This window comes from Bos javanicus, chromosome 18, assembly GCF_032452875.1.
Source record: "Bos javanicus breed banteng chromosome 18, ARS-OSU_banteng_1.0, whole genome shotgun sequence".
In the NCBI taxonomy this organism is placed as follows: domain Eukaryota; kingdom Metazoa; phylum Chordata; class Mammalia; order Artiodactyla; family Bovidae; genus Bos; species Bos javanicus.
In genome coordinates, this window is record NC_083885.1 from 8,258,011 (window position 1) to 8,283,479 (window position 25,469).

Below are 25,469 nucleotides of genomic sequence, written 5' to 3' on the forward strand. Positions count from 1 at the left end.
GGGCTGCCAGCAAAGATCGGAGAACATGGAAGCTTTGTCTGGTGATCTTTGTGAGTCAACTGGCCCACGAGCCCCGGGAGAGTGATGGGTTCGTGATCTTGCCTGTCGTTCCTACTGCTCCATGACCCTCAGGTTTGATGCCAGAAGGGTGACCTCTAAGGGACTTGCACTGTTGCTGGCAGAATCTGGACTCCTGTGGCACCGAGGATGACCTGGGTACCTGAGGCATTGGTGGAAACTCAGTGGGCTCTTGTCTCCTACAGAGGCTGGGGGGCTGCAGGGAGGGAGCTTCCGATGGAATCTGACAGCTGGACTTACTCATTTTTAGGTCAAGAACCTGGGCCATTGGGAGGCGAGGGACTCTGCGTATCACTGAGTATAAGCGCATCCCATCTCCTCGCAGCCTCGCTCACTGACCTCAGTCTACGGCCTAAGCAACAGGGGACAGGTGAGCCTGACCACAGGTCAATGTGTATTTGCTTGCAAGCACGAGGGCTACCGTTGACCAGGAACTCCTGCTTTCAATTTCCAGGGAACTTCTTATAGTATCTTGTGGGCTCCATGTCACTGACCTCAAACTCAAACCAAGAAATATTATTGAAAGATATATTGATCAAATTCAGCACTTTTCTTCCTGAGCCTCTGCTCAGGAAAACATTACAAAAGGAGTGGGAAAAACATGGTCAGGCAGAATTTTGGGTGAAAATCTTGGCTAAGATCCTCATGTTTGTCTAAACCTCAACTTCCTCATCCTTAAGATGGAGATGGTAATTTCTGTCTTCTGGGTTGGTTGAGAGGAAGAAAAGAGAACAAATATATATCTCCCCCAGCATAGTACCTGGCACTTTATCACGCTGTTCCTATTCAATGCTTATAGATCAAGCACCATATCAAGCAGTGCTGAGGAGGTCTGGATGAAATCTGAAACTGCATCCTGGTAAATCTCATTCTGCTGAAGTTCTGCCCCCTGAACAGGGTGAGGAGGGTCCACAGATGTCCCTCAAGTGGACAGCAGCCGCTTTGTCTGCCATCGAGTCTCCCCACTCATGATTTCCTGTTGCACCCCATCACCTCCTTCCTGGGTACTCTTGACGGCCTCTCCACCAGCCTCCCAGCCTCCAGGCTGCTGCTTTGCAAACCTTGTCCAAGTTGTGCTGTGGACAGTGACCTGGATGAAGGTGACATCTACAAGTCACTCCCCTGGATGGCCTGTGTGGTGGCTTCCCACTGCTCTCAGGGGAGAGTCTGGTCCCTGGGCCTGCACTTCAAGGCACTGCTTGCTCTACCCCTGCTCACCTCTAGGGCCTTTGCCCTGCACCCCCTGGGCTCTTTGTATGCCGTGGCAAAATGCCTGCCATTTCCTGCACGGGCTGAGGGTCTTCCCTGATTCCTAATGACCACTTGGAGTCAGGACATGTCCACAGTGCCACAGCACACACCCGCAAACCTCTCCCCACCCCCAACCCCACTCCTGTAGTGCCATGAGTAGTATGGTAATTGTCTTCACATGGCCTTAGATGCTGAGCTTCGCACCTGGGCCGGGTCCTGATTAGCCACATGAGGTTGGCAGCCTCTCTGTATCCTTACCTGCAGGAGGGGATGGTGATGGGTCAACCCTGTGTCATAGTGCTGCTGTGAGAAGGAAAAGTTGTATGTGTGCTTAGGACGCTAGGAATTATTCCTGCAACTGGCAAACAGCAGCTCAATAAAGGTCTGAACAACAGATCTAACCCCCTTAAATGGGCTTCCCAGGTGGTAAAGAACCCGCCTGCCAATGCAGGAGATGTAAGAGATGTGGGTTTGAGCCCTGGGTCAGGAAGATCTGGAGGAGGGCATGGCAACCCACTCCAGTATTCTGGCCTGGAGAATCCCAGGGACAGAGAGGAGCCTGGCAGGCTACAGTCCACGGGGTCGCTAAGAGTCAGACACGACTGAAGCGACTGAGCACGCACAAACCCTCTTAAAGGTATGGCCTGGGGCGGTGTCATCAGTTAGGGGCTCCGGCTTGACTCCTTCTTGTTTGATGGTTTTCTCAAGGCTGTTGAAGTTCAGAACTTGAAGAAGAGAATTTGCCAGCAGGTTGTAGGGAGTCAGTGAATTCCCCATTTCCCCACCTAATTGGCCTCCCCAGGGCTCATGAGAGAACAGCTCTGCACATCTATCTCCCGGGCAGCCTGCACATGTCTTCTCTGCAGAGGGACACACATCGGGCCTTGACTTCCACCCAGGTGCCAGCCCTGGCCTGGCTTGGGTGAGTATCTTTTGGGGAGCCGTAATCTTGCATGTTCTGGAGCAGGGGAAAGGGACAATCCCCACTGAAGGGCTGCCGTGGACAGACTTTGGCATTTATGATGCAGTTCAATGCATGCTCACACACCCGTGTGTCCACTTACAGACGCACCTTCACTGAACAAAAAGGCACAGATCTGGGGGTTTTAATGCTATCGACTGTAGAAGTGTGTGGATGTGAGGAACCCAAACCCAGAGCTGAGCACTGGCTAGGTAGCTCTGGGTACTTCTCCCGATGGTGCATAGGGACCATTTCTTGTTGCACAGCTGGAGTGCCCCTGTGACATGGCAGTTTGTTCCTTGAGGGTGCTTCCAATATGGTTCTCTCACAGCCCTGCAGGGCCTGGGGATGCAGAGAGAAATGACCCGGCCTGAAGGGGAAAGGAAAAAAGGTCCGGGCTGCTGGGGTGCAGGCAGAGGGGGTGCCCATAACGCTGGAGAGGGATTCTGTGTCTAGGTTCCTGTTAGGAACTGATCAGACTCCAGGAGGAGAAGGAAAGCAAGGAGGGATGGTGGCTGGGGAGGCTTGTCTCCGCACCCCCGGCAGAAGCTTGAGGACTCCAAGGGCAGACAGACATCTGTAAATGACCAGAAGGCCCGTGGAGTCCGACCTGCTGAGACAGGGTGTTTGTGTGGCTCATTATTTGGATACCTGATGGGACATTTGCAATTCGAGGGAATATCTGTGTCCAGTGGCCATCCAAGTGGGTGGCCAGAGCTAAGCTGGGGGTGGAGGGTCACCTGGTCATCCAGGTGGGCGGCCAGAGCTGCGAGGAGGGTGGTGTCACCTGGCCATCCAGGTGGGCAGCCAGAGCTGAGCGGGGGTGGAGGGTCACCTGGGCATCCAGGTGGGCGGCCAGAGCTGGGCGGGGGTGGGGGAGTCACCTGGCCATCCAGCTGGGCGGCCAGAGCTGGGCGGGGGTCCCAGGTCGGGCAGCCCTCTCCCAGCACCTTCGGCCCAGCCCGCCCTGGCCCCTCGGGCTCGCACCCGGCCGGCCCTCTGCCACCCGCGCGGACCGCTCTCGGGCCCGGGCCGCCCGGGTACCGGCGGCGGGGGGGCGCGGCCCGGCGTGACGTCAGGCGCCCCGCCCCCGTCCCCGGTTCCGGGCGGGGCGCCGGGGTCCCGCAGGCCAGGCCGCCCCCGCCCCCCGCCCCGGGGCCGCGGCTCCAGCCCGGCCGCGCCCGCCCCTCGCCCCCCCCGCCGGCGGACCCCGCCCGCGCGAGGCCCAAGCCGCGGCGGCGGCCGGCGTTGCCGCCATTGACGTCAGAGGGCGGGCACATGACCCCCGGGGACCAATCGCGCGCGCGCCGCGCGGCTCCGCGAGCTCCCCGCCGCGCCGGCCCCCGCGGCCCCGCCGCACACTCGCCCGCGGACGGCCGCCCGGACACACGCACCGTGCACACGAGCGGGCGGCGGGCCCGAGACACGCCCGCCCGCGCGGCCGCCCGCCCCCGCCGCCGCCGCCGCCCCCCGCCCGCCCGCGCCCCCGCGCCCCCGTCCGCCGCCCGCCGAGCCGGTCCGGCCGCCGCGAGCATGCACCCGACGAGCTAGGAGGAAGCCGGAGCCCCGCAGGAAGCCCCGCGCCGCCCGCCGCCCGGGCCCCGCCCCTGCGGGGCGCCCCCAGCCCCGCGCCCGCCGCCTTCCCGGGGGCTGGGGGGGTGCGGGCCGCCGCCCGGGGGGCCCCGCCGCCCCGGCAGCCCGGGCCAGCCCCTCTCCCCGCTTCCCTCCGGCCCGGCCATGGATCTGACCAGCAGCTCGGGCGGCGGCGACCCTCGGCAGATCGAGGAGACCAAGCCGCTGCTGGGGGGCGACGTGCCGGCCCCCGAGGGCACGAAGATGGGCGCTGTGCCCTGCCGCCGGGCCCTGCTGCTGTGCAACGGGATGAGGTACAAGCTGCTGCAGGAGGGCGACATCCAGGTCTGTGTCATCCGGCACCCGCGGACCTTTCTCAGCAAGATCCTCACCTCGAAATTCCTGAGGCGCTGGGAGCCACACCACCTAACGCTGGCCGACAACAGCCTGGCGTCCGCCACGGTGAGTCGCTCTTCGCGTCGGCGCGCCCGCACCCCCGCGCCTCCCCTCGGGGCCCAGGAGGCGCCCCCTCCCACCGGCCGCAGCACCTGGAGCTCGGGGCCTGCCCGGCGCCGGGGGGGTGGTGGGGGCAACGGGAGAACCAGGCACCCCTTTCCTCGGCTGGGCTCCTGGCTGCATTGTGGATTCCGGCGGGCCCGGGGAGACCCTGGAATTCTGGAGAGGATCTGGCCCTGTCCCCAGACTGAGCATTCGGGCACCTCCGGGCCCAGCGCTTGTGTTCCTTACGGCCGGGACCTTGGGATAGACCCGAGGCTGGGCCCCGATGGTGGTGAGGGTTCCCTTTCTGAAGGCACATCTGGATCTGCGCCGGAGGGGAAAACAAAACAATTTTTTTAAAAAAGAAAAAAAGGCCCCAACAACCTCAAAACCCCAAAACCCAAAAAATTTCCAGAAGCCAGTTCCTTTCTTTGCTCTACCCGTCTTTTTCCTGCCCGGGCTGGTAGGCAAAACTGGGTGCTTCCCTTTCTGGGGAAAAAAACAAAAACAAAAAAACCCCACATCGTTGGCAACACAGGGAGGGTGGAAGTGAGGGGGAGGGGGCGGGGGTCCTGGGTTATCTCCTCCCCACCGAGGGCGGTCAGGTTCCAGTGCGGAAGCTGGCTTGGGGGCTCTGGTGTTGCATTGTCTGTGTAGTATTTGGTACGTGTGTTTTGTTGCTGGAGGTTGTATTTATGTTATTGTTTTAAAATGTATGGTTGGGACTGGGTCACCCTGATGAGAGGGAGAGAGAAGTCGCGGATTGGTTTCTGAAATCAAATCTGCAAGGTGGAGAGAGAAGGCTGTGGTGGGGTCGTTGCGGGGGAGGGTAGCAGGCAGGAGGTGAACAGGATGCTTTGTGTTTTGAAACAAGGACAGTTTAAAGCACCAGCTCTGCTTGGGCCTGAGTCTTGCTGGGTGCAGGGTGGTGTGTGGTGGGGGGTGTCCCATCCTCTCTGGAGAGGTGGCAGGTCTTCCCCAGAATGCAGTCTTCGCAGGGGCATCCGTGATCCTGTTTACTAAGCCTGTGGGGCAGTGGGGGTGTGCTGAATCCAATGTCTGCCCACACCTGTGCCAAGAACACCCAGCCAGGAAGCAGGGTGTCACTTACAAGACATGTCACAAACGTGTAGCGTGTGCAGATATCCCCCCGGCGTCCATGTTCCCTTGGCAGTGTGTCACAGGCCATGACACATGCTCCAAGGAATGGGGAGGGGGGAAAAGTTAGCAGAAGAAACCATACTCTTTGAAACAGCTCCCCCTCCCCCCCACCTCCCGAGAGCATTGAAACACACGAGGACTCTTATTCTGAATTTTGGGTCCGACGTGCTCAGAACACCTATTTTTTCTTTCCTGTGGGCACGCTGGTGCAATCTGCAATGACCGCCTTCTCGGGGAGGATCCTGGGTTGCCGTGAAGCCTTCTAGCCCCAGTTTCAGGCTCGCGCACGTTCTCAAACCCTGTCCCAAGCCCCAGGCCGCGGCATTGGGCTTTTCATTTGACAGAGGGGGAGCCTCGGAAAACCCGCCAGCACACAGCGTTTTAGATTCAGCCCTCAGTGGTCCCCTGCCTGGGAGCTGCAGCCTCCGAATCTGGCTTCAGAATTTTCCCCTGGCTGGCGGGGGGTGGGGGGTGGGGGGTGGGGGTGGGGGGAGGTCATAGTGCGGGACCTTTATCTTTCTTTCTGCCACCCCTTAACATGAAGGGGAGCTGGGGAGGAGAACGCTTCTGGGAGGCACAGTGGCCCTCCGTGGGAAGGACGGGCCCAGCTCCTGTGGCCCCCTGGGGGAAGCCGGGCACTGTGCTGTGCTGCCCGTGGTTGAGGGGAGCCAGCTTGGGAGGCGCAGGGTGCCCCTCCCCCTCCCCGCCCTCCCCCAGTTTACCTCTGATTGCTCAAGAGGTGTGTTTTGGAGAGAGAGAGGGAAGGAGGCGAGGTGAAGCCACTCGCCCTGGGCTTCTCAAGCAGCCCGCCTTCCTCCCCCCCCCCCCCCGCCCCCAGCCCCACACCACCTTCCCCAGCTGGAGTGGGTGGCACCTTCCCCTGCCCAGGCCCCTCTGGAGAAGAGCCGTGATTTTTGGGCTTGGGGGCCAAGGGCCTGATGCGTCTCAGCAGAGCCTTGCCCTGGCGTTGGGAAACACGTAGGGGGGTACTCCGGGCCGGTGTGCCATGGGCTGCCCCCCTTCTTCCCCTGTCAGCAGGCCCCACTGGCAGGGGAGGGGTTGTCCCTAACTTTGGCCATGGTGGGCTCCAGGGGGGTGCACGGGTCTCTTTGTGCCAGGGCCCGTGGGCACGGACTGGGGCTGCTGAGGCAGGCCCAGCTACGGCAGCGGCCTCTAGGGCAGAGGTGGGGTTGACGGGCACCTCATCCCATCACCAGACACCTGGCTGGTGCTGGTGTCCAGGCCCCGGGGAAGGAAAGCAGTCCAAGGGGTTTCCCTGAGGCCCGGGCGTTATGTAATCTGTCTGCGTTTTAGAGCGTGGCCCAAGCCCTCGATTGAGAAACGTTAGCCCAAATGAAACAAAGGTGAACTTGAGAGTAGCTCACGGCAGCGGCGGAAAGCCCCGTGCGGCCCAGCCTCGATGGGCCGGTGGGGCAGTGTTTCGTATCGGTCACAGCCTTCTGTAAAATATGCATCGTCCTTTCATTAAGCCGTCTACACAGCTCCTCTCAGAACCATCTGGTGATTATCTGGTTAACTGTGTGGGCTTCAGGCACAAGACTCAGAGTGATTGATCTGGATTCAAACCAATAAACAAACCAAATACACTCTTTGCCCAAACCCTCTTTGTAGTCTGTCTACACCATCCAATTAGCTGGATGGTGGTCAGAGATACAGACCAGGCGTCCAGGACCACAGCTGTCTCAGGCGGGGCGGGGGTGGCGGGGAGGCATCCAGGCTCTCAGTCCCACCTGGCGGCAGCTCCAGCCGGGTGCCCCCCACCCCCCAGATGGACGGCCCTCTCTCCATTCCCTGCTGGGGAGGTGGGCTCAGCCCGGGGCCCCCTGGGGTGGGCGGAGGATGGGCTGGCTGGTGGCAGCCTCCTCCCCTGGCCTGGCTGTAAACTTTGCCTTCGGTGGGGTCAGGTTGGAGCTTGCCCCCGCGCCTATCTGCTGGGCCAGTTACTGATTAAATCCTTGCAGAGTCAACAGTGTGCCTGACATGGCGGTGACAGCGCCAGGCCTGATGCACTGCGTGCAGGAGACTTTGGATCCGGAAGACTCATAAACAAAGAGGGGAACACAAAGGCCACAGCGCCCGGCGGCTGCGAGGGGTGGGCGGGGTGCCTGCCAGGCGCCTGCCCCTCCCTGGGGTACACATGGCCGCACCTTGCGGGGGCAGGGCCCATCTGCCCAGGCTGTGGCCTGCACACGGCGCCTCCTTGCCGCTTCATGTCCGGACTTCCCAGTCCCCCGCCTCCCTGGGCCTCTCGTGGCTGCTGCCCACGGTGTCGGTGGTAGCCAAAGGCTCACAGTCCTGCAGAAGCAGGCAGGATTCGGGTCTGAGGGACCAGAATCCATTTTGCTGTTGTCTTGCCTGGGCTGAATTTGATCACCTGCTGGGCATGTTTGTCCGCGGGAAGAGGGCTTTGTCCTGCGCTTTGTCTCCTCTGCACCAGAGAAGTGCGGGTCAGCTGCTAACCTTTCATTCTACCTTTTTTTTTTTTTTTAAATAACATGTAGCATGTGACATCTCAGAATTGGAGGAGGTGGTCTAGAATTGGGGGAGGTGGTCTAGTCTGACCAAAGAGGGATCAGAGCACAGGTTAACAGTGGCCTTCTTTATTCTTAAGCCTCGATTCATCGATGAGACTTGTTTGTAAATTCTCAGCCATTCTGCTGCTTTGGCTGAAATCTCTCTGGGCTTTTTGCTGCGAAAGGGAAAAGAGGAGTCCCTGCACTTTTTGTTGCTTTCTTTGGCCTGATGTTTTCTTCGGGGCCCGACCTTCTGAGCTTGGACTCACGCTTCCTAAGCACCTACTGGGTGTCGAGTGCCAGGTTCCTTTGAATGGTGGTTTCTCTTGGGAGTTGAAGTCTGCGTCCTCCCGAGTAAGTCCCAGGTCCCGTGGGAACTTGCCTGCGTGTGCATGCACGTGTGTGTTCGTTTCTCCACTCCCGTCACTTGCACCTCCTCCTTGGGCCCGTCCCAGCCTTTGATTTCTGTGGTGCTTTTCGTGGTGTGAGTAAACACAGAGAATTCTTTTTTCTTCTTTCGGTGCCATTTGTCATAAGATTTTGGAGTATATCAAATTTGTTTCCCAGGTAACTTGTCTGATTGGAGGGGGTGGAGGGGAGGGGCAGAGACAGAAGAGGAGGAGAAAATCTGAATTCTCTGTAAACAGCACAGGTGGTCTGCCCCCCAGGCTGTAGTAAATAAGTGCGTTTTCAGGAGGGATAGTTTTGACGCTGCCACTCACCTGGTGCGATCTGAGGTGCCCTTTCTGGCCACAGGCAGAATCACGCCGGTCCAGGTTGAAGGTGTCAAGCCTGCCACTCACGACTGGGCTCTGCTACTGAGCCAGCGTGGGCTCCGTGCCCACAGGTGGCCATGCCCGGCGTGCCCACTCTTCAGTGCCAACTGGGGTGCCCACTGACTCACCTGGCAGTAGGAGAGGGCATTTGTGGGGCACCACATTCAGCCAGGCTTAGGGGAACCCTGGCGGCCAAGTCACCCTGAAAAACTGAAGCTCCCCGAGGGTACCTCATTGCTGGCTTCAGCTTGGCCCACGAGCGTGGTACCCACTTGGTAGTTTGGTGGAATGGACCTCCAGATGTGGTCAAGTTATGCCTTAGATGAAAGGCTTACATGAGATTCAGCAAGGCAGCCTCGCGGTTCAGGCGTCTCCACTGCAGAGCAGCACAGAAGGGTTTGCTTAGGGTCTGGATTGTAAACTTCCTGGCTGTGTGACTTTGGGAACGTTGCTTTCCCTTGCTGGGCTTTGCTTTCCCCCTAGAAGAGGGGATGAGCCTGCCTCATGTCCAGGGCTCCTGTGAGTACTGGAGATCGGTCACGTTGGCACCTGGCATGTTCCAGCACGCAGCAGGGGTGTGACAGGGGGCCTGTGATCCCCTTGGGGTTCTCCTCTTTAGCCTGAGAGAGCGTCGTGAAACGCTGGACGCATGCAGAGGCGACCGCTCTTTAGAAACGGGCCAAGTCCAGAGGAAAGTCTCCGGGGACGAGCGGTGTGTTTGGGAGACTTAGGGCTATTTAGTGGATCTGGGATGTATGAAGGAAGAGAAATTGTTGGAAGCAGTTTGTGAACAATTTCTCAAGGGGAACAGTCTAGTTTTTTTTTTTTAAAATACAGAATTCCCCCCACCACCTTTTTTTTTTTTCCTGAAAACTGAAATACTAATACGCACGTCGAGTACCTTCAGATGGTACGGCAGGGCATATGGGGAAGGTGATGCGTCCCTACAGTCCCCAGTTCTGCTTGCAGGCTGGCCCTGCGTCCTTGCTGAGTGTTCGGGGTGTCTTCACAGGGTCCTGTGCTGCCGTTCCTGGCCGGGTGGTGTGCTCTCTGTCGGTCGTTCTGTGCAGATCCGTCCCAGCTGAGCTGCTCCTCTCTGCGGCATGGCAGAGGGGCACCGCAACGGCGTCAGTAGACTGTCCCCTGCCACTGGACACTTAGCTTAGTGCCAGGCTTCTGCTGTTTCCAGACAGACAACTTGCCATTTTTATGGAGCGGAGTTGCTGTTTTTATCATTTGAGTCCTCTTCGCCTGTTTTTCTGGCAAGTGTTAAAATATTCAGGCCCACAGTGCTTTGGGAGGGTGTGCTGACCCTCCCACGGCGGGGACAGGCCGTGCAGCCTGGGGTCACTGCTGTCTTGAGTCACGCCTGGGTCTGGCTCACTCTCAGTGGCCAGCGAGCCTCCTGAGCGCCTGGCTGCCCGGCCCCGGCCAGAGCTGCTGACCTCCGCCCTGAGGACAAGGGTCTATGTGGCCAGGCGGGCCGTTTCCTGCTCCACCTGCGAGCATCGCTGCTGTCCCCCAGCTTCCTGCTTCCCCAGGATGGAGGCCAGGCTGCCCAGCCCCGTGGGGGAGAAAAGCAGGAAGTGACAGTGTCTCTTCCCAGCTCCCGGCGCTGGTGACAAGGCACCCAGTGTGTTCAGTGGGGCGTCGAGGGGGGCCGTGTGAGGCTGAAGCTGGGCTGATACCAGCGGGGCCCTACGAAGGGTGCGCGCGCGTGTGTGCGCATAGCTGGGCTGATACCAGCGGGGCCCTACGAAGGGTGTGCATGCGTATGTGTGTGTGTGTGCATAGCTGCGCTGATACCAGCGGGACCCTACGAAGGGTGCGCGCGCGCGTGCGTGTGTGTGTGTGTGTGTGTCATAGCTGCGCTGATACCAGCAGGGCCCTACCAGCAGGGCCCTACGAAGGGTGTGCGCGCGTGCGTGCGTGTGTATGTGTGTGCGCATAGCTGGGCTGATACCAGCAGGGCCCTACCAGCAGAGCCCTACGAAGGGTGTGCATGCGTGTGTGCGTGCGTATATGTGTGTGTGTGCATAGCTGCGCTGATACCAGCAGGGCCCTACGAAGGGTGTGCATGCGTGTGTGTGTGTGCATAGCTGCGCTGATACCAGCAGGGCCCTATGAAGGGTGTGCGTGCGTGCGTGTGTGTGTGCGTGCGCATAGCTGGGCTGATACCAGCAGGGCCCTACGAAGGGTGTGCGCACGTGCATGCGTGTGTGTGTGTGTGTGTGTGTGTGCATAGCTGCGCTGATACCAGCAGGGCCCCGTGCGCGTGCGTGCGTGTGTGTGTGTGCGCATAGCTGGGCTGATAGCAGCAGGGCCCTACCAGCAGGGCCCTACGAAGGGTGTGCATGCGTGTGTGCGTGTGTATGTGTGTGTGTGTGCATAGCTGCGCTGATACCAGCAGGGCCCTACGAAGGGTGTGCATGCGTGTGTGCGTGTGTATGTGTGTGTGTGTGCATAGCTGCGCTGATACCAGCAGGGCCCTACGAAGGGTGTGCATGCGTGTGTGCGTGCGTGTATGTGTGTGTGCATAGCTGCGCTGATACCAGCAGGGCCCTATGAAGGGTTTGTGTGCATGCGTGCGTGTGTATGTCAGTGCACGCGCATAATTGGGCTGATACCAGGGGGGGGCCCTACGAAGGGTGTACGCGCGTGCGTGCATGCGTGTGTGTGTGTGTGCGTGCAGAGCTGGGCTGATACCAGCAGGGCCCTACGAAGGGTGTGCGTGCGTGCGTGCGTGTGTGTGCGTGCGTGTGCGCGCGCATAGCTGGGCTGATACCAGCAGGGCCCTACGAAGGGTGTGCGCACGCGCACGTGTGCGTGTGTGTGTGTGTGTGTGTGTGTGTGTGCGCGCGCATGCGGGTGGTTTTCGCGTCTGTTGAGACTAAGGGGATCACGGAGAACATATTTTTTGGTGCGGAAATGGGTTGTTGTGCTGAAAGTGAATGTCCAGTAGCTTTTATACCTGGCACATCCCACTGTCTGGGATGTCAGTGGGGTGGGTGGAGGGGAGCAGCCAGACTCAGCAGAGGGGTCAGACGGGCAGGCTGGAGTCCAGCCCCTGCCGCGCCCTGGATGGTGGGTGACCTTGGGCAGGCCACCTCCCCTCTCTTGTTATCTGTGAAGTTCACATTATGGGGACTTCCTTTTAGCATGATGTCAGGGTTAGGTGAATTAAGGCTTGGTAGTTCATTTAGCAGATAAATATCACTGTCTGTAGGCACTTTGAGGAAAACCAGTCCCTGCCCTCCTGGAGCGTGTGTCGGTGGGGTGGGGGACAGACAAGAAACCACTGAGCAAGGAAATATCAAGTCTGTCCAGCCCCTGAGAAAGCAGCAGCAGTGGGTGGGCGAGCTGTGTGGGGCTCAGGCCTTGCTGATCTACATGCTGTGTTCAGGGCAGGAGGCGGTGTCTGGTGGGAGAGCATTCCTGACAGAAAGGACCGCAGGTGCAAAGGCCCTGAGGCTGGCCTTAGCTTAGCGATCCACCCCTGCCTTCCAGGAGCTGCCGTCATCTATTAAAAAATATCTGTGAGCATCGGACGTGCTCAGAGGGGGGCACACCGGCAGCTCCCTGCCCCGTGGAGCTCCTTCCTTTCTTTCTAGCACTTCTGGGGTGTGTGTGTTTTATTTAACCCACTCCCTCCCTTAGTGGAGAATGGCAGTGCTGTAAGAGACTCTTAAAAAAAATTATTCAGTACAAAACCCAGCCAAACTCTTCAAAACCAGCTCCCTTTGTCCATACTGCATTACAGAGGTTCTCAGACCTAGAACCTACTAATCATTGAATTCGCCTCAGGCTTTTTTTCCATTGAGGAAGCGCTGAGGGCCGGCGTGATTCCCAAAGACCCTTGCACTTGACCCAGCAGCTGGGCTGGCACTTACCCTGGGGCTCCCACCCCCCAGCACCCCAGGCCGCTGCTGCCTGCCTTTCCCGTTGGTTCTCCTACTCTCAGGCTGCTGTCAGAAATGATGTGACCGGGAGAGCGTGCACAGATGAGGCTGAGCAAACTCCTTTTGGAGGGAAGGAGAAGGGCCAGATTCTCCAGTCACCAGTGGGACTCCGTGGGGCAGGGCAGCAGAGGCTCCTGGGGCTGGGGTCATCAGGGGAGAGGAGATGGCCCTGGCATGTTTCCTGGGGTCCTGGGCTGGTCCCCAGCTCTCAGAGGTCCAGGAGAGTTGCAGGTAGGAGCGCACAGCCTGGGGAGAGCCCAGACTGCCTCCCGGCCTATCTGCTGCCTCTCTCGGCTCACTGTCCAGCCCAGGTGAGTCTGGTCTCCTCCGCGTGCCCGCGTGAGGCTCACCGTGGGCTGGGGCCTCACTGTGCACAGGCCGGGGTGCTGTAGGGGGTTCGGGAGAGCCAGCCTGTGCTTCCCAAAGCACGGATCCCTTCTGGCTCCTGTCCTGGGCCAGTGGGGGGTTTCTGCCCCGTCCAGGGCCTCATGGAGTAGGGGCTGGGGAGAGGGCGCGAGCGCCATGTGGAGGTTTGGTCTGTGAGTCTGGCCACTCTGTAGGCCACAGCTCAGTCACAGGGTGACCCCGGAGGGCGGGGGAAGCTGGGGAGCAGAGTTTGTCACATGTGGGAGACAGGAGCCCCTGGATCAATGGTGACTCCCGCCCTGGGGCCTCTGAGACGCGACAGCAGTCTGGGGGTCTCCAGGGTACCTGGAGTGGAGCCGCTGCCCTGGAAGGGAAATCCACACGGCCTGGTCTTGTCTGGCTCCTGGGTTTGAGCGTGGGGGAAAGTCTGCAGTCTTGCTGTCTGGTGGGGAATAAAACAGAGAAGGTAAATCTCTCGCACGGGCTGAGCAGTGCGCTCATGATCACCATGAGGCTCACCGTCCGTGCGCCGAGGACCAGGCAGCGTGCTCAGTGGATTTTCCGAACAGATGCTGAGGTGGAGACTCACACGGGGAGAACTGGGGAGAGGCGGAGTGGCGAGGCAAAGGCGGGTCTGCGCCACACCTGGGGGTGCTTGTCCGTGAATGTCCACGCGTCTGTCTGCTGGAGGTCCAGAATGACTTCAGCCTCTTGCAGAAGCTTCTCAGTTGGGAACCAGTGCGCTTATCAGTTTCGTGTTTGGCAGACATCCCTTGGCGAATTTGTCAAGTGAGTTCAGGGAACTGGTGTTGGAATGTGAATGCCAAGTATTTGCACAGAGTAAGCGCCAGGTACTAGGTTTTTGGGTGGAGTACCAGCTACTGTGTGTGCAGAGGGGTTTCCAGGTCCTGCCCTTGGGAGCAGGTCCCCCCCACCCCAGGCGCTGGCTGGACAAGGTGAGTGTTCACTGGTACCGCACGTACAAAGTCAGATACACCCTTTGCCCCCCAAAGACTCACAGTCAGATTGGGGTGCACTTCAAATGAGGGGGCACTATAGGAGCACGCCTCCTCAGAGAGATTTGTGCCTTGTCCTGCTGTTTGGAGGCAGGAAGAGGTGCTGCTGCTGGAGGACAGGGGGTTTCATGAAGGACTTCGTCAGAGAGGCTCATCTCGACGGATAGAAGTGGGATTGGGGACTGGCAGAGAAGGGGGTCGGAGAAGGCGATGGCACCCTACTCCAGTACTCTTGCCTGGAAAATCCCATGGGCGGAGGAGCCTGGTAGGCTGCAGACCATGGGGTCGCTGAGGGTCGGACACGACTGAGCAACTTCCCTTTCACTTTTCACTTTCATGCATTGGAGAAGGAAATGGCAACCCACTCCAGTGTTCTTGCCTGGAGAATCCCAGGGACAGGGGTGCCTGGTGGGCTGCCGTCTATGGGGTCGCACAGAGTTGGACACGACTGAAGTGACTTAGCAGCAGCAGAAAAGGGGGTAGGGGCCAGGGCCGTGGGAGCACCCTGGGAACACTGTGCTGTCCTCCGCAGGTGGTGGGCAGTGTGAGAGCATGTGGGGATGAGGACAGGCAGAGTTGCTCCTCAGTGTGGGGGGGCTCACCGGGGCGCGGGTGGGGTGGGAGGGCCCGTATCACGACGTGGGGGTGGGGGGCCCGGCTGAGAGCCCAAGGTGCCCCTGAGTGGGAGCTTCGGGAGAGCGGGGGTCTGCGTCACCAGGCCAGGCTTCAGCCCCAGCAGCAACCACTGGACCGCAATTCACCGCCCCGGGTTCACTTTCAGGAGCTGGGCTGGGTGGACACTGCCATGACCCCTAGGCACCCCCACACTGCTGTCACCCCTCCTTTTCACAGAGGGGGCCCCGGGGCCAGGCCTCTCAGTAGATGCTCTGTGGCTGAGCGGGTGGATGACTGAGTGAAGGAAGGAGCGAACGTTCGGTCGGGTGGGCCCTCGTGTGGGTGGGGCGGGGAAGACCGCCACCATACGAGTCCCCTGCCTGTCTCCATCGCCTCCAGTGAAGGGCAGCGCGTGCCCTGCAGTTGCCCCACAAAGGGCTGGACAGGCCTGCGCTTCCTGGCCCGCAGCCCCCAGGGCCCTCGGGTGCTTTCCAGATCCTGGGCCCTCCGCGGGGCATTGTGGCTCCCAATGCTCCCCTTCTGGAAGCTTCCTTCCTGGAGGCCTGAGGGGGAGGCCCAGCCCGGCCCTCGGGCGCTTGGGCAGGGGGTCCCATGGAGCCGAGGCTGGGTGGCCGTGTTGGCCCCCGGGGGCCATCGTGGGCCAGCGGGCCAGCGGGCCAGCGGGCCAGGCGGTGGCGGGGGCAGGGCCGCTCTCTGGGAAGAGGAACAGCCCCTCTCTGACGTCTGTCTGCTGTTCCCGTGGGTTTGTGTTTCCTGACCCAGCGACCTGCCTTGGGGATGGGAAAAGGGAGAGCTTGACCCCCTGCCATCTGGTGACTCCTGCGCTAGGGGGTCCCAGCAGGGGGGCCTCCGGAGTCAGACGGCGGAGGGGACTGCTGGCCAGCAGTGGCACTGAGCCCTTGGTGTGTCTGCACGTTCAGACCAGCCCCCTGTTTACTCGTGGGGAAACCGAGGCTCCGAGAGCCTCAGCGACACTGGGACCCAGACGGCCTGGCTGCACAGCCACAGGCTCCTTCCTTTATAGCACGGCGCCCGCAGGGCAGCGAGAACTGCAGCTGGCACCCACCCCGTCTCTGTGCTGAGTCCTTCACGTACACGAGCGCTTCTCTCTTTCATTATTTTGAGCACAGTATAGTCAGTTTACAGCATTGTATTAGTTTCGGGTGTATCAGGTATAGTGATCCGATGTTTTTACCGCTTTTGCTCAGTTAGACGTTATAAGGTAACGGCTGTAATTCCCTGTGCGGTAAGGCGTGTCCTTGTTGCTTATCCATGTTATACGCAGTAGTTTGTGCCCCTGTCTTGCCCCTCAGCCCTGCCCTTTCCCTGCTGGTAACCACTGGTTTGTTTTCCACCTCTGAGTCTGTATCTGTTTGGCTGTATGTATGCATTTGTGTTGTTTTTCAGATTCCACACATAAGTGACATCATGCAGTATTTATCTTTCTCTGTCTGATTTATTCCACTAAGCATAATATTCTCTAGGTTCCGTCCTGTTGCTGCAGATGCCAGAATTTCATTCTTTTTTATGGCTAAGTAATATTCCATCGTAAGCATACATCCCGTTTTCTTAATGTTTGCCTGTTGAGGGACACCTGGGTTGCTTCCGTGTCTTGGCTATTGTAAACAGTGCTGCTGTGAGCATTGAGGTGCATTATTTTTTCAAATTAGAGTTGTCTTTTTTTTTTCCAGGTATATTCCCAGGAGTGACACTGCTGGGTCAGATGTAGATGAACTTGTTTAAACTTCCCGATGCCCCTGTGAGGTGCCACCTTCATTGTGCCCATTTTGCAGATGGTCAGACTGGGTCCTAGAGAGATGAGGTCACTGTTCACCCAGCTAGTGGTGCTGGAGCTGGGATTTGCCTCCAGGGCATCTGGCTCCAGAGAATAACTGCGAGCGCCGGTGAGCAGGGCTCAGGAGCAGAGGCGGAGAAAGGGCCAGGGTGGTCAAGGCTGTGTGAGGGGGTGGTGCCCGTGGAGTGGGGGAGGGTGGGGACTGAGCGAGCGTCTCACCCTGGGGGGTTCAGCTGTCTCCCTGCAGACCTGTGGAGGTTTGCTTCTCACCTGCCCCTGGTAAGGTGTCGGGATCATGAACTCAACCTCTCAGAGCCTGTTTGCTCACCTGAGATGGCCTGTCCCCAGAGCTGACTTTGATGGCTCGGTGGTGGCAAGCCTGGGGTCCAAAGCCCACTGTGGAGCGTGGCTGGGCTCCCCCGCCCTTGGGGCTCTGGCTCGGCCCCCAGAGCCTTCTCTGACCGCTGGTGGGATGAGGGGAAACTTGGCCCGGTGCTTACCCAGCTGGGGACCATGGCGTCTGTGCCCACCTATCTTCTCTGTCAGCTGTTCGCCTCCACACTTGTAAAATAAAACAAAAATAATCCCACGGGGACGATGATGATCTTACAAAATGCAGAAGGAAATCATTCTCCCATAACCCCGCCACCCAGAAACCACCCAGGTGGACGCTTTGGGGTAGAGGTGTCTCTGCTCTCCCCTGGATGAGTCCGTGTGACACACGCGGTTGTGTGCACAGTGAGCTGGGCCAGGCCTTCTTAGTCACCGGTGCTGAGCCGTTCTCGTGCACCATCTCAGAGTGTGTGTGCGCTCTGGCCCCGTGGGTCTCGGGGCCCAGATCCTGCTTGCTGGTGGGGACTGTCCTGGGCTTTGTGGATGTTGAGCTGCGTACTTGGCCCTGGGCCACTAGATGCCAGTGCTCTGCTCCCCACAGTTAGAACAGCCCCCGATGCCCGCAGATGCAGCCGGGAGTCCCCTGGGGGGCACAGGGCGGATTGAGAACGCCGTGGTGACCCGGCAGGGGCCTCGTCTGCCCCCAGAGGTCCCACGTGAGGAGCGGCCCCAGCTGCGGGCTGGCCCCTGGCGGAGCTGGGAGCCTGCACTCCGTCTGCAGTCACCTTGCCCCCCTGGAACCTGGCACACGGTGGGAACCAGGAGCTAGCTGTGTGGGGCCGCAGGAGCCCTGACCCCGGCGTCTGTGGTGCAGGGCCGAGAGCCCCGGAAGGAAATCCCGAGCTCCCCACACCTTTGATCCCTGCTGCGGGGCACCCCCCACTGTCCCTGCCTTCGCCTGATGACTCAGGACTTCAGAGATCTGGGTTGTTGGAAGGGGAATTGCATCATGCCAATAAAAAAAGAAGAGAAAATTAGCATTAGAAAGTTTTGGTGTGGGGAAAACGACTTTGAGACTCGCTTCTTGAATCCTGTCTAAGTTGTGTTTTAGGGGGATGGGGCGCAGAGGGGGTGGTGGGCACAGAGAGGAGGGGGTGGGTGCAGTGGGCGGCCGGCTTCGTGGCTCTCCTGTAAAGGCCTCCTGTGCTTGAATCAAGCCCCACCCGTGGCTGTGCTTTGGGTTCCCCTGCTCTTTGTAGCCGGGTGACCACACCACCAGCAAGGATACCCAGAGGAAGCTTCTGGAGCCTGTGTGGGTTCTGCTGGCAGGTGCAGTGACGGGGTGAGGGTCTCTGGCCAGAGACTGTTGCGGAGGGCAGTGGTCTGGGGCCCTCTGATGCCCCAGTGGTGAGCAGGGCGCCCTCTGGGCTGGGACAGCCAAGCATTGGTGGATCTTAGCGCCTGGCCAGGTGGTCCTGTGTCAGGCACGACCCGCTCGGCGTTCACGGCGGGTCCTGATTGAAGGGGTGCCCGCTGCAGAGCGAAACCCTGGGGAAGAGGTAGCTCATGACCCTGCCTCCCGGGTCCAGCCTTCCCTGATGGGGACGTTCATTGTCTACAACTGCTGCCCAGTGATTTTGGATCCAGGTACTTCTTAATTAGGCCACAGGAGCAGTGGCGTGATGCAGCCCTCGGTTTTCTTGTCTGTAAGATGGGGCTAAGGGGGGCTGCCCCCGGGTTCTCTGAAGAATGAAGGGCCATGGTGCACGCATGGAAAGTGCCCAGTGGTGTCACGCAGGGAGCAGCGCTCAGCAGACACCCCTGCGTCGTCACTGCCAGCTCGAGCCTGTCCTGCTCTGCCTGCCGCGCTCCTGATTCTGCTCGACTGGGAACTTCTTGAAGGCAGGGGTCTCATCCAGCAACACCCGATGACGTCAGCGCTGGCTTCTGGCAGAATCCAGTTGCCTGACGTGTAGAGGCCCCGGGCATCACAGGCCGAGAAGGGATGGAATGGGTCTCAGGTTTTGTGGGAAACCCCAGCCCTGCCTGGTGACCCCGGAGCTGTCGGGAGAACCTCCAGGGTGTGCCTGTGACCTCGGACCCTGGGACCTGGAATGGACCTCAGCCCTGGACTCAACCCCAGCCGCCGCGTCACTGACTCGGGCAAGATGGAAACCGGCAGTTGGGAGGATTAAGCTATTATTGGTGGTTTTCACCTCAGCTTTCAGCAGCAGTGCTTGGGAAATAAGATTTTGATCTTGGAAAATATGATTTAAAAACAGAAATGAAAGTCGCTTTTATTTTCTCAACGAGATTGCCCCTGACACATGCACAGGGCCTAAATGTTGGCGTTGAGGCTGAGCCTGCCGGTGGGGAGGCCACGCGTGGTGCTTCTGCGAGGCATGCCTGTACACACGTCTTAACCCCCGCACCCCGGCTTCCCACCTGTGATCCCCCAACTTGGGTCTGCAGTGCAGGGGCATGCGATTTAGACAGGGCCCTGGCAGGCCCTCGTCTCTGGAGGTAGCTCATCGTGTGGTCTCAGCCTCGCTGACAGCGTCGGCGGTAACCCTGCTGCCAGGGGAGGGGGCACCTCCTTTGGACCCCTGCCGAGAATTGAGCCCCTTGCTGAGTGGCTTCACGGGGCTTGCCTCTGGTTCTTCACTCCCAGCGTGCCCGTCTCCGAGCGGGAACTGGGTGCTCTCCCGTCGGTCGAGGCCTGGGAGCTCTGCGTCCCCACTGGGCCTCTGTGGAGCCTTCTAAGAGGGGAGGTATCCTGGCTGCCCCAGGGCTGACGCTCCCCTTCGTGCACTCTTCTATGTGTCAGTTCACCCCCAGGCTTCCATGCCCTCAGCCTCCAGGTGGGTCTGGCCCATCGGTAGGGACCCTGGAGGGAGATGGGCCCTTTAGCTTCTCCCTCGGGCTGCCGTGGGCAGGCAGCGTCCCTCAGCCACAGCCCCTGTCCCGTTGCCCCCTGTCCCGGCTTCTGCAGCTGGGGCTTCTCCATGTCCCTTTGGGCTGCAGGGCAGGAATTAGGCAACCGAAACTGTCCCACGCGTTTCCACTCACTCCTGTGTCCCGGGAAAGCCCCAGCCCCAAGCTGGTCAAGACAGTGGGTCGCCCCAGGTAGAAACCCCCTCTCGTGCTTTGCCCGTGCTCTGCCCAGACCTTGCTGTGTTGGCCTTTTGTCGCAGTTTCTTCAGAGGACACCAGTTTGTGTCTGCCATCTGTTTCTTTCCGGGGCCCCGACTGAGGCCCCAGAAGCTCCAGGAGGATGGAGCTGTTTGCAGAGCTTCCCTCCCCTTAGAGTTCGGAGTGACCAAAGGGGCTGTACTGCTGAATGTGGGGAAAGAAGTTACTCTTTTGCACTTAGACCTTTTTTTTCTGAAAATATGCCCCTTCAAAGACAAACGGTGATGGTGGTGGTGGTGGTGGTGGTGAAAGCAGTGGCTCTGCCCACTTACTACGAGCTTGTTGTTGTGTTAAGAACCCCGATGCATTGATGTGTTTAATCATCATGACAACCCTCAGCGGCTTTTCCAGGATGAGAGAACTGAGGCTGAGTGAGATGAAGTAATCTGCCGGAGCTCAGGATGGGCCCGAGGTCGGGCCAGGGCCTGAACCCCAGAGGCCCTCCCCGCGAGGTCCCTGTGCCCGCTGATGAGGTGTTCTGCAGCCCAGGCCGACCCAGGCAAGCCCACGGTTGCACTCCTCCTGGCTTGGACGGGCTGTCTCGCTGGGTGTGCAGGCAGCAGATCTGATGTTTTCCACTTCCTCTCATGTGGCGGGGCTTGTGTGTATGGAGCACGCAGGGCTGGCTGGGCGGCCGGTTTTGGCTTTGCTGAATTTAGCTATGGCCAATGTTGGAAAATGTTAGTCTGTTCTTTCCTTTTCCGTCCCTCCCCACTTTTAAAATTTTTGTAATTAAAATCAGAGGCAGCCAGAATTGAAAGCGAGTCTGCAGGTCATCTAGCTCTGGGATGGCAAATGCATGTGACACATGTGTAGCCCCTCCTCTTTGCTTTGCCCCTGGTAGATACTACTAATCAATCCTGGCAGAATCACTCCTTCCCTTTAAACCTGGAGACAGTCAGTACCAATCAGTTGTTGGCAGGCAGCATGTGTCCCACTGCACACATTCGGAACCCAAGGCCCAGAGAAGTTACATGACCCTCATGGGAGCCACTGGGGTTGTGGAGCTCACTCTTCAGGGGACTCGCTGGGAGATGACTTGGGGTTGAAAGCCTGCCAGTGTGGGGGAAGGACCTGGGTTTTGCATAGCAGTGTGTGGATCTGGGTTTAAATCCCACTTCTGCTTCTGGTTGCAACTTGAGGCAGGCCACGTGGCTTCCGTGAGCCGGCGTCGCGGGGCTGTGGGGGGCGAGTGCCGCGGAGGGTTCACTCAGCCTCCTGCAGATGCCGATTGCGGGCCTGGCGGCACGGGGACTGCTCTGGTCCCGGCATGTGGTGTCAGCCCCGTGGACGAGGCCCCGCCCTCCGTGACCTCAGAGACCAGGCCTGACTCAAGTAGCGCTGGGTTTCTCCCCCTCCGCTTCTTGGAAGCCTGTGAGATTGTACTGGTATGGTTATTTTTTTTCTTTAACAACTCTTCCGTCACATCCACTTAAATTTGGCCTGTTTATGCATCACAGGGAATTTATTTTTTTCTTTCCTCCCTAGTTTCGTTGTTGTCCTTATATCAAGGCGGGTTGGGTCAGGGAGACCGAATGGATGGGCCAGGATACTGGGTCCTTTAGACTGTTTAGAGGGACACCCTCCTCTTGGAAATCTGATGAGAGCTGTGGACCCTTCCTCAGGCAAAATGGTAAGAAGACAGGATCATAAAGTTTGGCATCTAGAGTATAGGCATTTTTAGGAATTGATTCATGGACCACCCCCCCCCCCCCGTCAGGTTATAAACCAGTCCAGGGGGCCTGTGAGACTCCACCAGCAGGAAATGGACCTTTGCCCAGAAATAAACGTGTAAGTGACAAAAGAAGGACGTTTCATTATGAAAGGTCAAGGTTTTTATTTGAAAGGTCAAGGTTTTTATTAGGAGTTCCGCTCCATGGCTGGGCCCATGGGTTTGTCCACGTAGCACTTCGTATGCTCGTTAAGCTGTGTTTAGTCTTCTTGGTTATGGTAAAACATTTTTTCTTTTATCCTAGTCTGGAGTTTCAAGGTTGGTACTTCTTGCCCCTAAAGTGTTTATTTTAAGGTTTAGCACAGTGCTTTACTCTGATAAGGCAGACAGCATCCCTGCAGACACGCTGTGGTCAAGCCCAGGCCGATCGCGCCGGCATCGCACATGGTGGCCCAGCACTCAGCTCGCCCAGCACACAGAGTGCCCTTGGGCCCCTCACCTCTGACCTGCGGAGCTGGGGACAGAATGACCCCCAACCCCTGGAGGTCAAGAACTAAAGAAGAGTAAGCCTGACAGTCTAGGCCTGGAGGACCTCCAAATGGGCCGCAGTGGGTTTTGCATTTACTTCCTTTTGGAATTTGGACTCAGAAGTGTGGATGCTTTGCGCTCTGAAAGGTTGGTGTTTTGTGTGATGGAGGTTGCCTGGCAGATTCAGCTGAAGGGGACTGAGTTCCTCTATCAGCTGCAGGGTGGGTACAGTTCTAGCACCTCCTCCTCTGGACGCGGGGGACTTCGGGCAGGCTGACGTGCAGAGTGAGGAGAAGGCCAGGGTCTTCCTTGGTTGGCAGCTTGCAGAAGAACCCCAGGAATGGGTTTCCTCATTGTCTTTGACTCTTTGATGCTGCCTCCCCCAACCTGGGTACTCTCTGTAGCCACGCCCTGGAGAAGCATGATTTAGGTGACTAGAGAGAGAAGGTTCCAGGGGAGCATTTCACATGTAGACCTGGGATTTTGCCGGGCTGGTTCCTTTGCCACGATGTTGCACTTGTGTGTTCTTAAGCCAGAGAGAAGAGCTGAACTTTCCCTCTTGTTTGCTTCATCACTCCCACCACATTTGGCAGTTTGGGTGGGATGTGGTTGTGTTTTTTTTTTATGACTCTCAGATTCGATTTTAGAAGTGTGCTGTACGCCTGGAGGCCTCTCGCATCCTTGAAGATTTCGTAGGGAGTTCCAAACCGACTGTCCAGCTGGGCATAACAATGGAATCTGCCGTTTCTTGAGCACCTGCTGTGTGCCAGGCGCTTGGGCACCTGATTGCACCCTTGCAGCACCCCCCACCCCCCAGTTACAGCCCATGTTACAGGGCTGTGGACAGCCCCTGGCCGCTGGGCTCACACAGCTGTAGGCTGGGAGTCACACCCTGGTCCGGCTGGCCTGAGTCCGTGGGCTTTTCCCTGAGTCCCACGCTTCTCCTGTGACCTCGAGGGACTTTCTGAGTGTTCTTTCTGTCTCCACCCTGGTAAGATTCCACTGGAGGAAAAATGAGTAGGCATCGGTTGGATAGCAAGGCAAGGTCTGGAGAGTTCTGCTTCTTCAGCTCAGCCGCCTCCCTGCTGAGCTCAGATGTGGCTGGGGTCATCTCTGCCATCCAGCCACTGGCCAGGCCGCCCCTCTCCAAGTAACTAGCTCTGGGGTGAAGTTGGGGCTCCGTCTGCCTCACCTCTGTGACCTTTCCTGGCAGCCGGGGCTGGTGTGTAAAAAGGGCAGAGGAGGTAGCTTTCCCATCAGTTTCCCTGTTTTATGGAGAGGCCTGGGCTCTGGGGGCGTGGCTTGGGCGTGGCCACTCAGACAGACAGATGGGAGTCCAGGCTGAGCCTGAGTTGTTCCTGGTAGGCGTGCACCGCCCCTTTACCTGGAACGGATGCCTCTTGGGGGTTGGTGTCAGGACCTGGAGGCAGATACCTGCCAGCATCTTCCTCAAATCAGCTCTGAGTCACTGCAGGAAGGAACGGATCTGTGTGGTCACTCAGTCCACCTCTGGTCTGGTGGGATCATCTGGGCTGGTGCTTCCATTTTGCAGTTGGGCAAACGGAGTCACCGTTCCTTCCCCAGCACAGCTTCTGGTTTTCTCTCTTTAGTTGCAGTGTACTGCTGTGGTCTTATCTAGGCATCTGAGTTCTGTGTGTGAGTGCTGTAACACGCACACCATTTATCATTCTAGCTGTTTGTTGGGGTAATGGTGCCATCACCACCACTGTACCCCGATCTTCATCACGCTCAGCATAAACCCTGCCCCTGTTAAACTATAACTCCCCCTTCCGCCCTCCCCCCAGCTCCTGGCGACCGCTGTCCCGCTTTCTGTCTTTGTGGGTTTGCCTCTTCTAGGTGCCTCACGTGAGTGGCATCACACGGTGCTTGTCCTCCTGTGTCTGCCTTCTGTCACTTAGCTTAATGTTTTCACAGTCTCCCCATGTTGTGTGTGCGTGCACTCAGTCATATCTGACTCTTTACCCCATGGACTGTAGTCTGCCAGGCTCCTCTGTCCATTGGATTTTCCCGGCAAGAATACTGGAGTGGGTAGCCATTTCTTTCTCCAGGGGATCTTCCTGACCCAGGGATTGATCCCAAGTCTCTTGCGTCTCCTGCGTTGGCAGGTGGGTTCTTTACCAGCTAAGCCATCATGGAAGCCCCTGCCCATATTGTAACATATATCAAAATTTCATTCCTTTTCATGGCTGAATAGTACTCCGTCGTATGGGCGGACCATATTTCGTTTATCCATTCATCTGTTGATGGACATTGGGTTGTTTCCATGAACTTTTGTTGTGCGATTGATGATGCTGTGAACATGGGGCAAATGTTGGTTAGGGCTGTTGGTTGCAGTTTTTTTTTGTTTTTTAAAATGTTATTCACTTCAAAGCCTTTATCAGAGACACGATTCTCTTCTGGGGTGGGTGGGTAGCCTTGAGCTCCAGAGGGACTCTGATGTTTCTTTCCCCTTCCCCACGCAGGACAAACCAGACCTCCTCCTCCTCTCCAGCAAAGGGACGCAGGATGGGGCCCAGGCCAGACCACAGAGGGGTCCTCGGGCCTCTGAGCGTTCACCCCGGATGGAAAGTGCGGTTGATTGCAGTTCTTTTGTCTATATGCCTCGTTGTAGACGTTTATTATTGAAGGACGGTCATCTCCACCTCTCCCATTTCAAAGGGAACTCAGGTGCACTGTAGAATACTTAGTCGATACGGTCAAACAAGAGAAGAAAATAAAATAACCAGAACGAGAACATCCAGGAATGATAATTTGTGTTTTTTTGGTAGGTTGGTCATTGGCGTGGGCTGTTTTTTCCGTGCACCCGGGATCACTCTGTATCTGCAGTCTTTGGTGCTGTGAATAGGTCTTCGTGCAGGGATGGGAAGGCCTCGGCGTGAGGCGCCGGGAGCAGGGAGGAGGCGCCGGCCAGCCTCTGCCACGGGCTGAACGTGTATTCCCTCCAGGAAGCCCCTCTCGGGGACCCATTCCTGCCTGTGACTGCTGGGCCTCCTTCACCCAGTCCCCTTGCTGTCACTTGCCCCCTGGCCAGTCCGCCTAGCCCCACGCCTGGTGGTGCTTCCTGTTCCATAGCGAAGGGGCTGAATGAATGGGTGAGTGAGACTGACAAGCCTGCTGACT

The 25,469-nt window shown here is 58.3% G+C and overlaps 1 protein-coding gene across 1 annotated transcript in view; it reads left to right on the plus strand.

Annotated features, from left to right (window-relative positions):
- The first annotated feature begins 3,820 nt into the window (after nt 1-3,820).
- The window catches only part of CMIP (c-Maf inducing protein), a 212,911-nt gene continuing 191,262 nt past the window's right edge, over nt 3,821-25,469 (plus strand). The window contains exon 1 of the mRNA XM_061386844.1: nt 3,821-4,324. Coding sequence (XP_061242828.1) covers nt 4,028-4,324 — 297 coding nt within the window. The 5' untranslated portion in view covers nt 3,821-4,027. The remainder of the gene's footprint in view (nt 4,325-25,469) is intronic.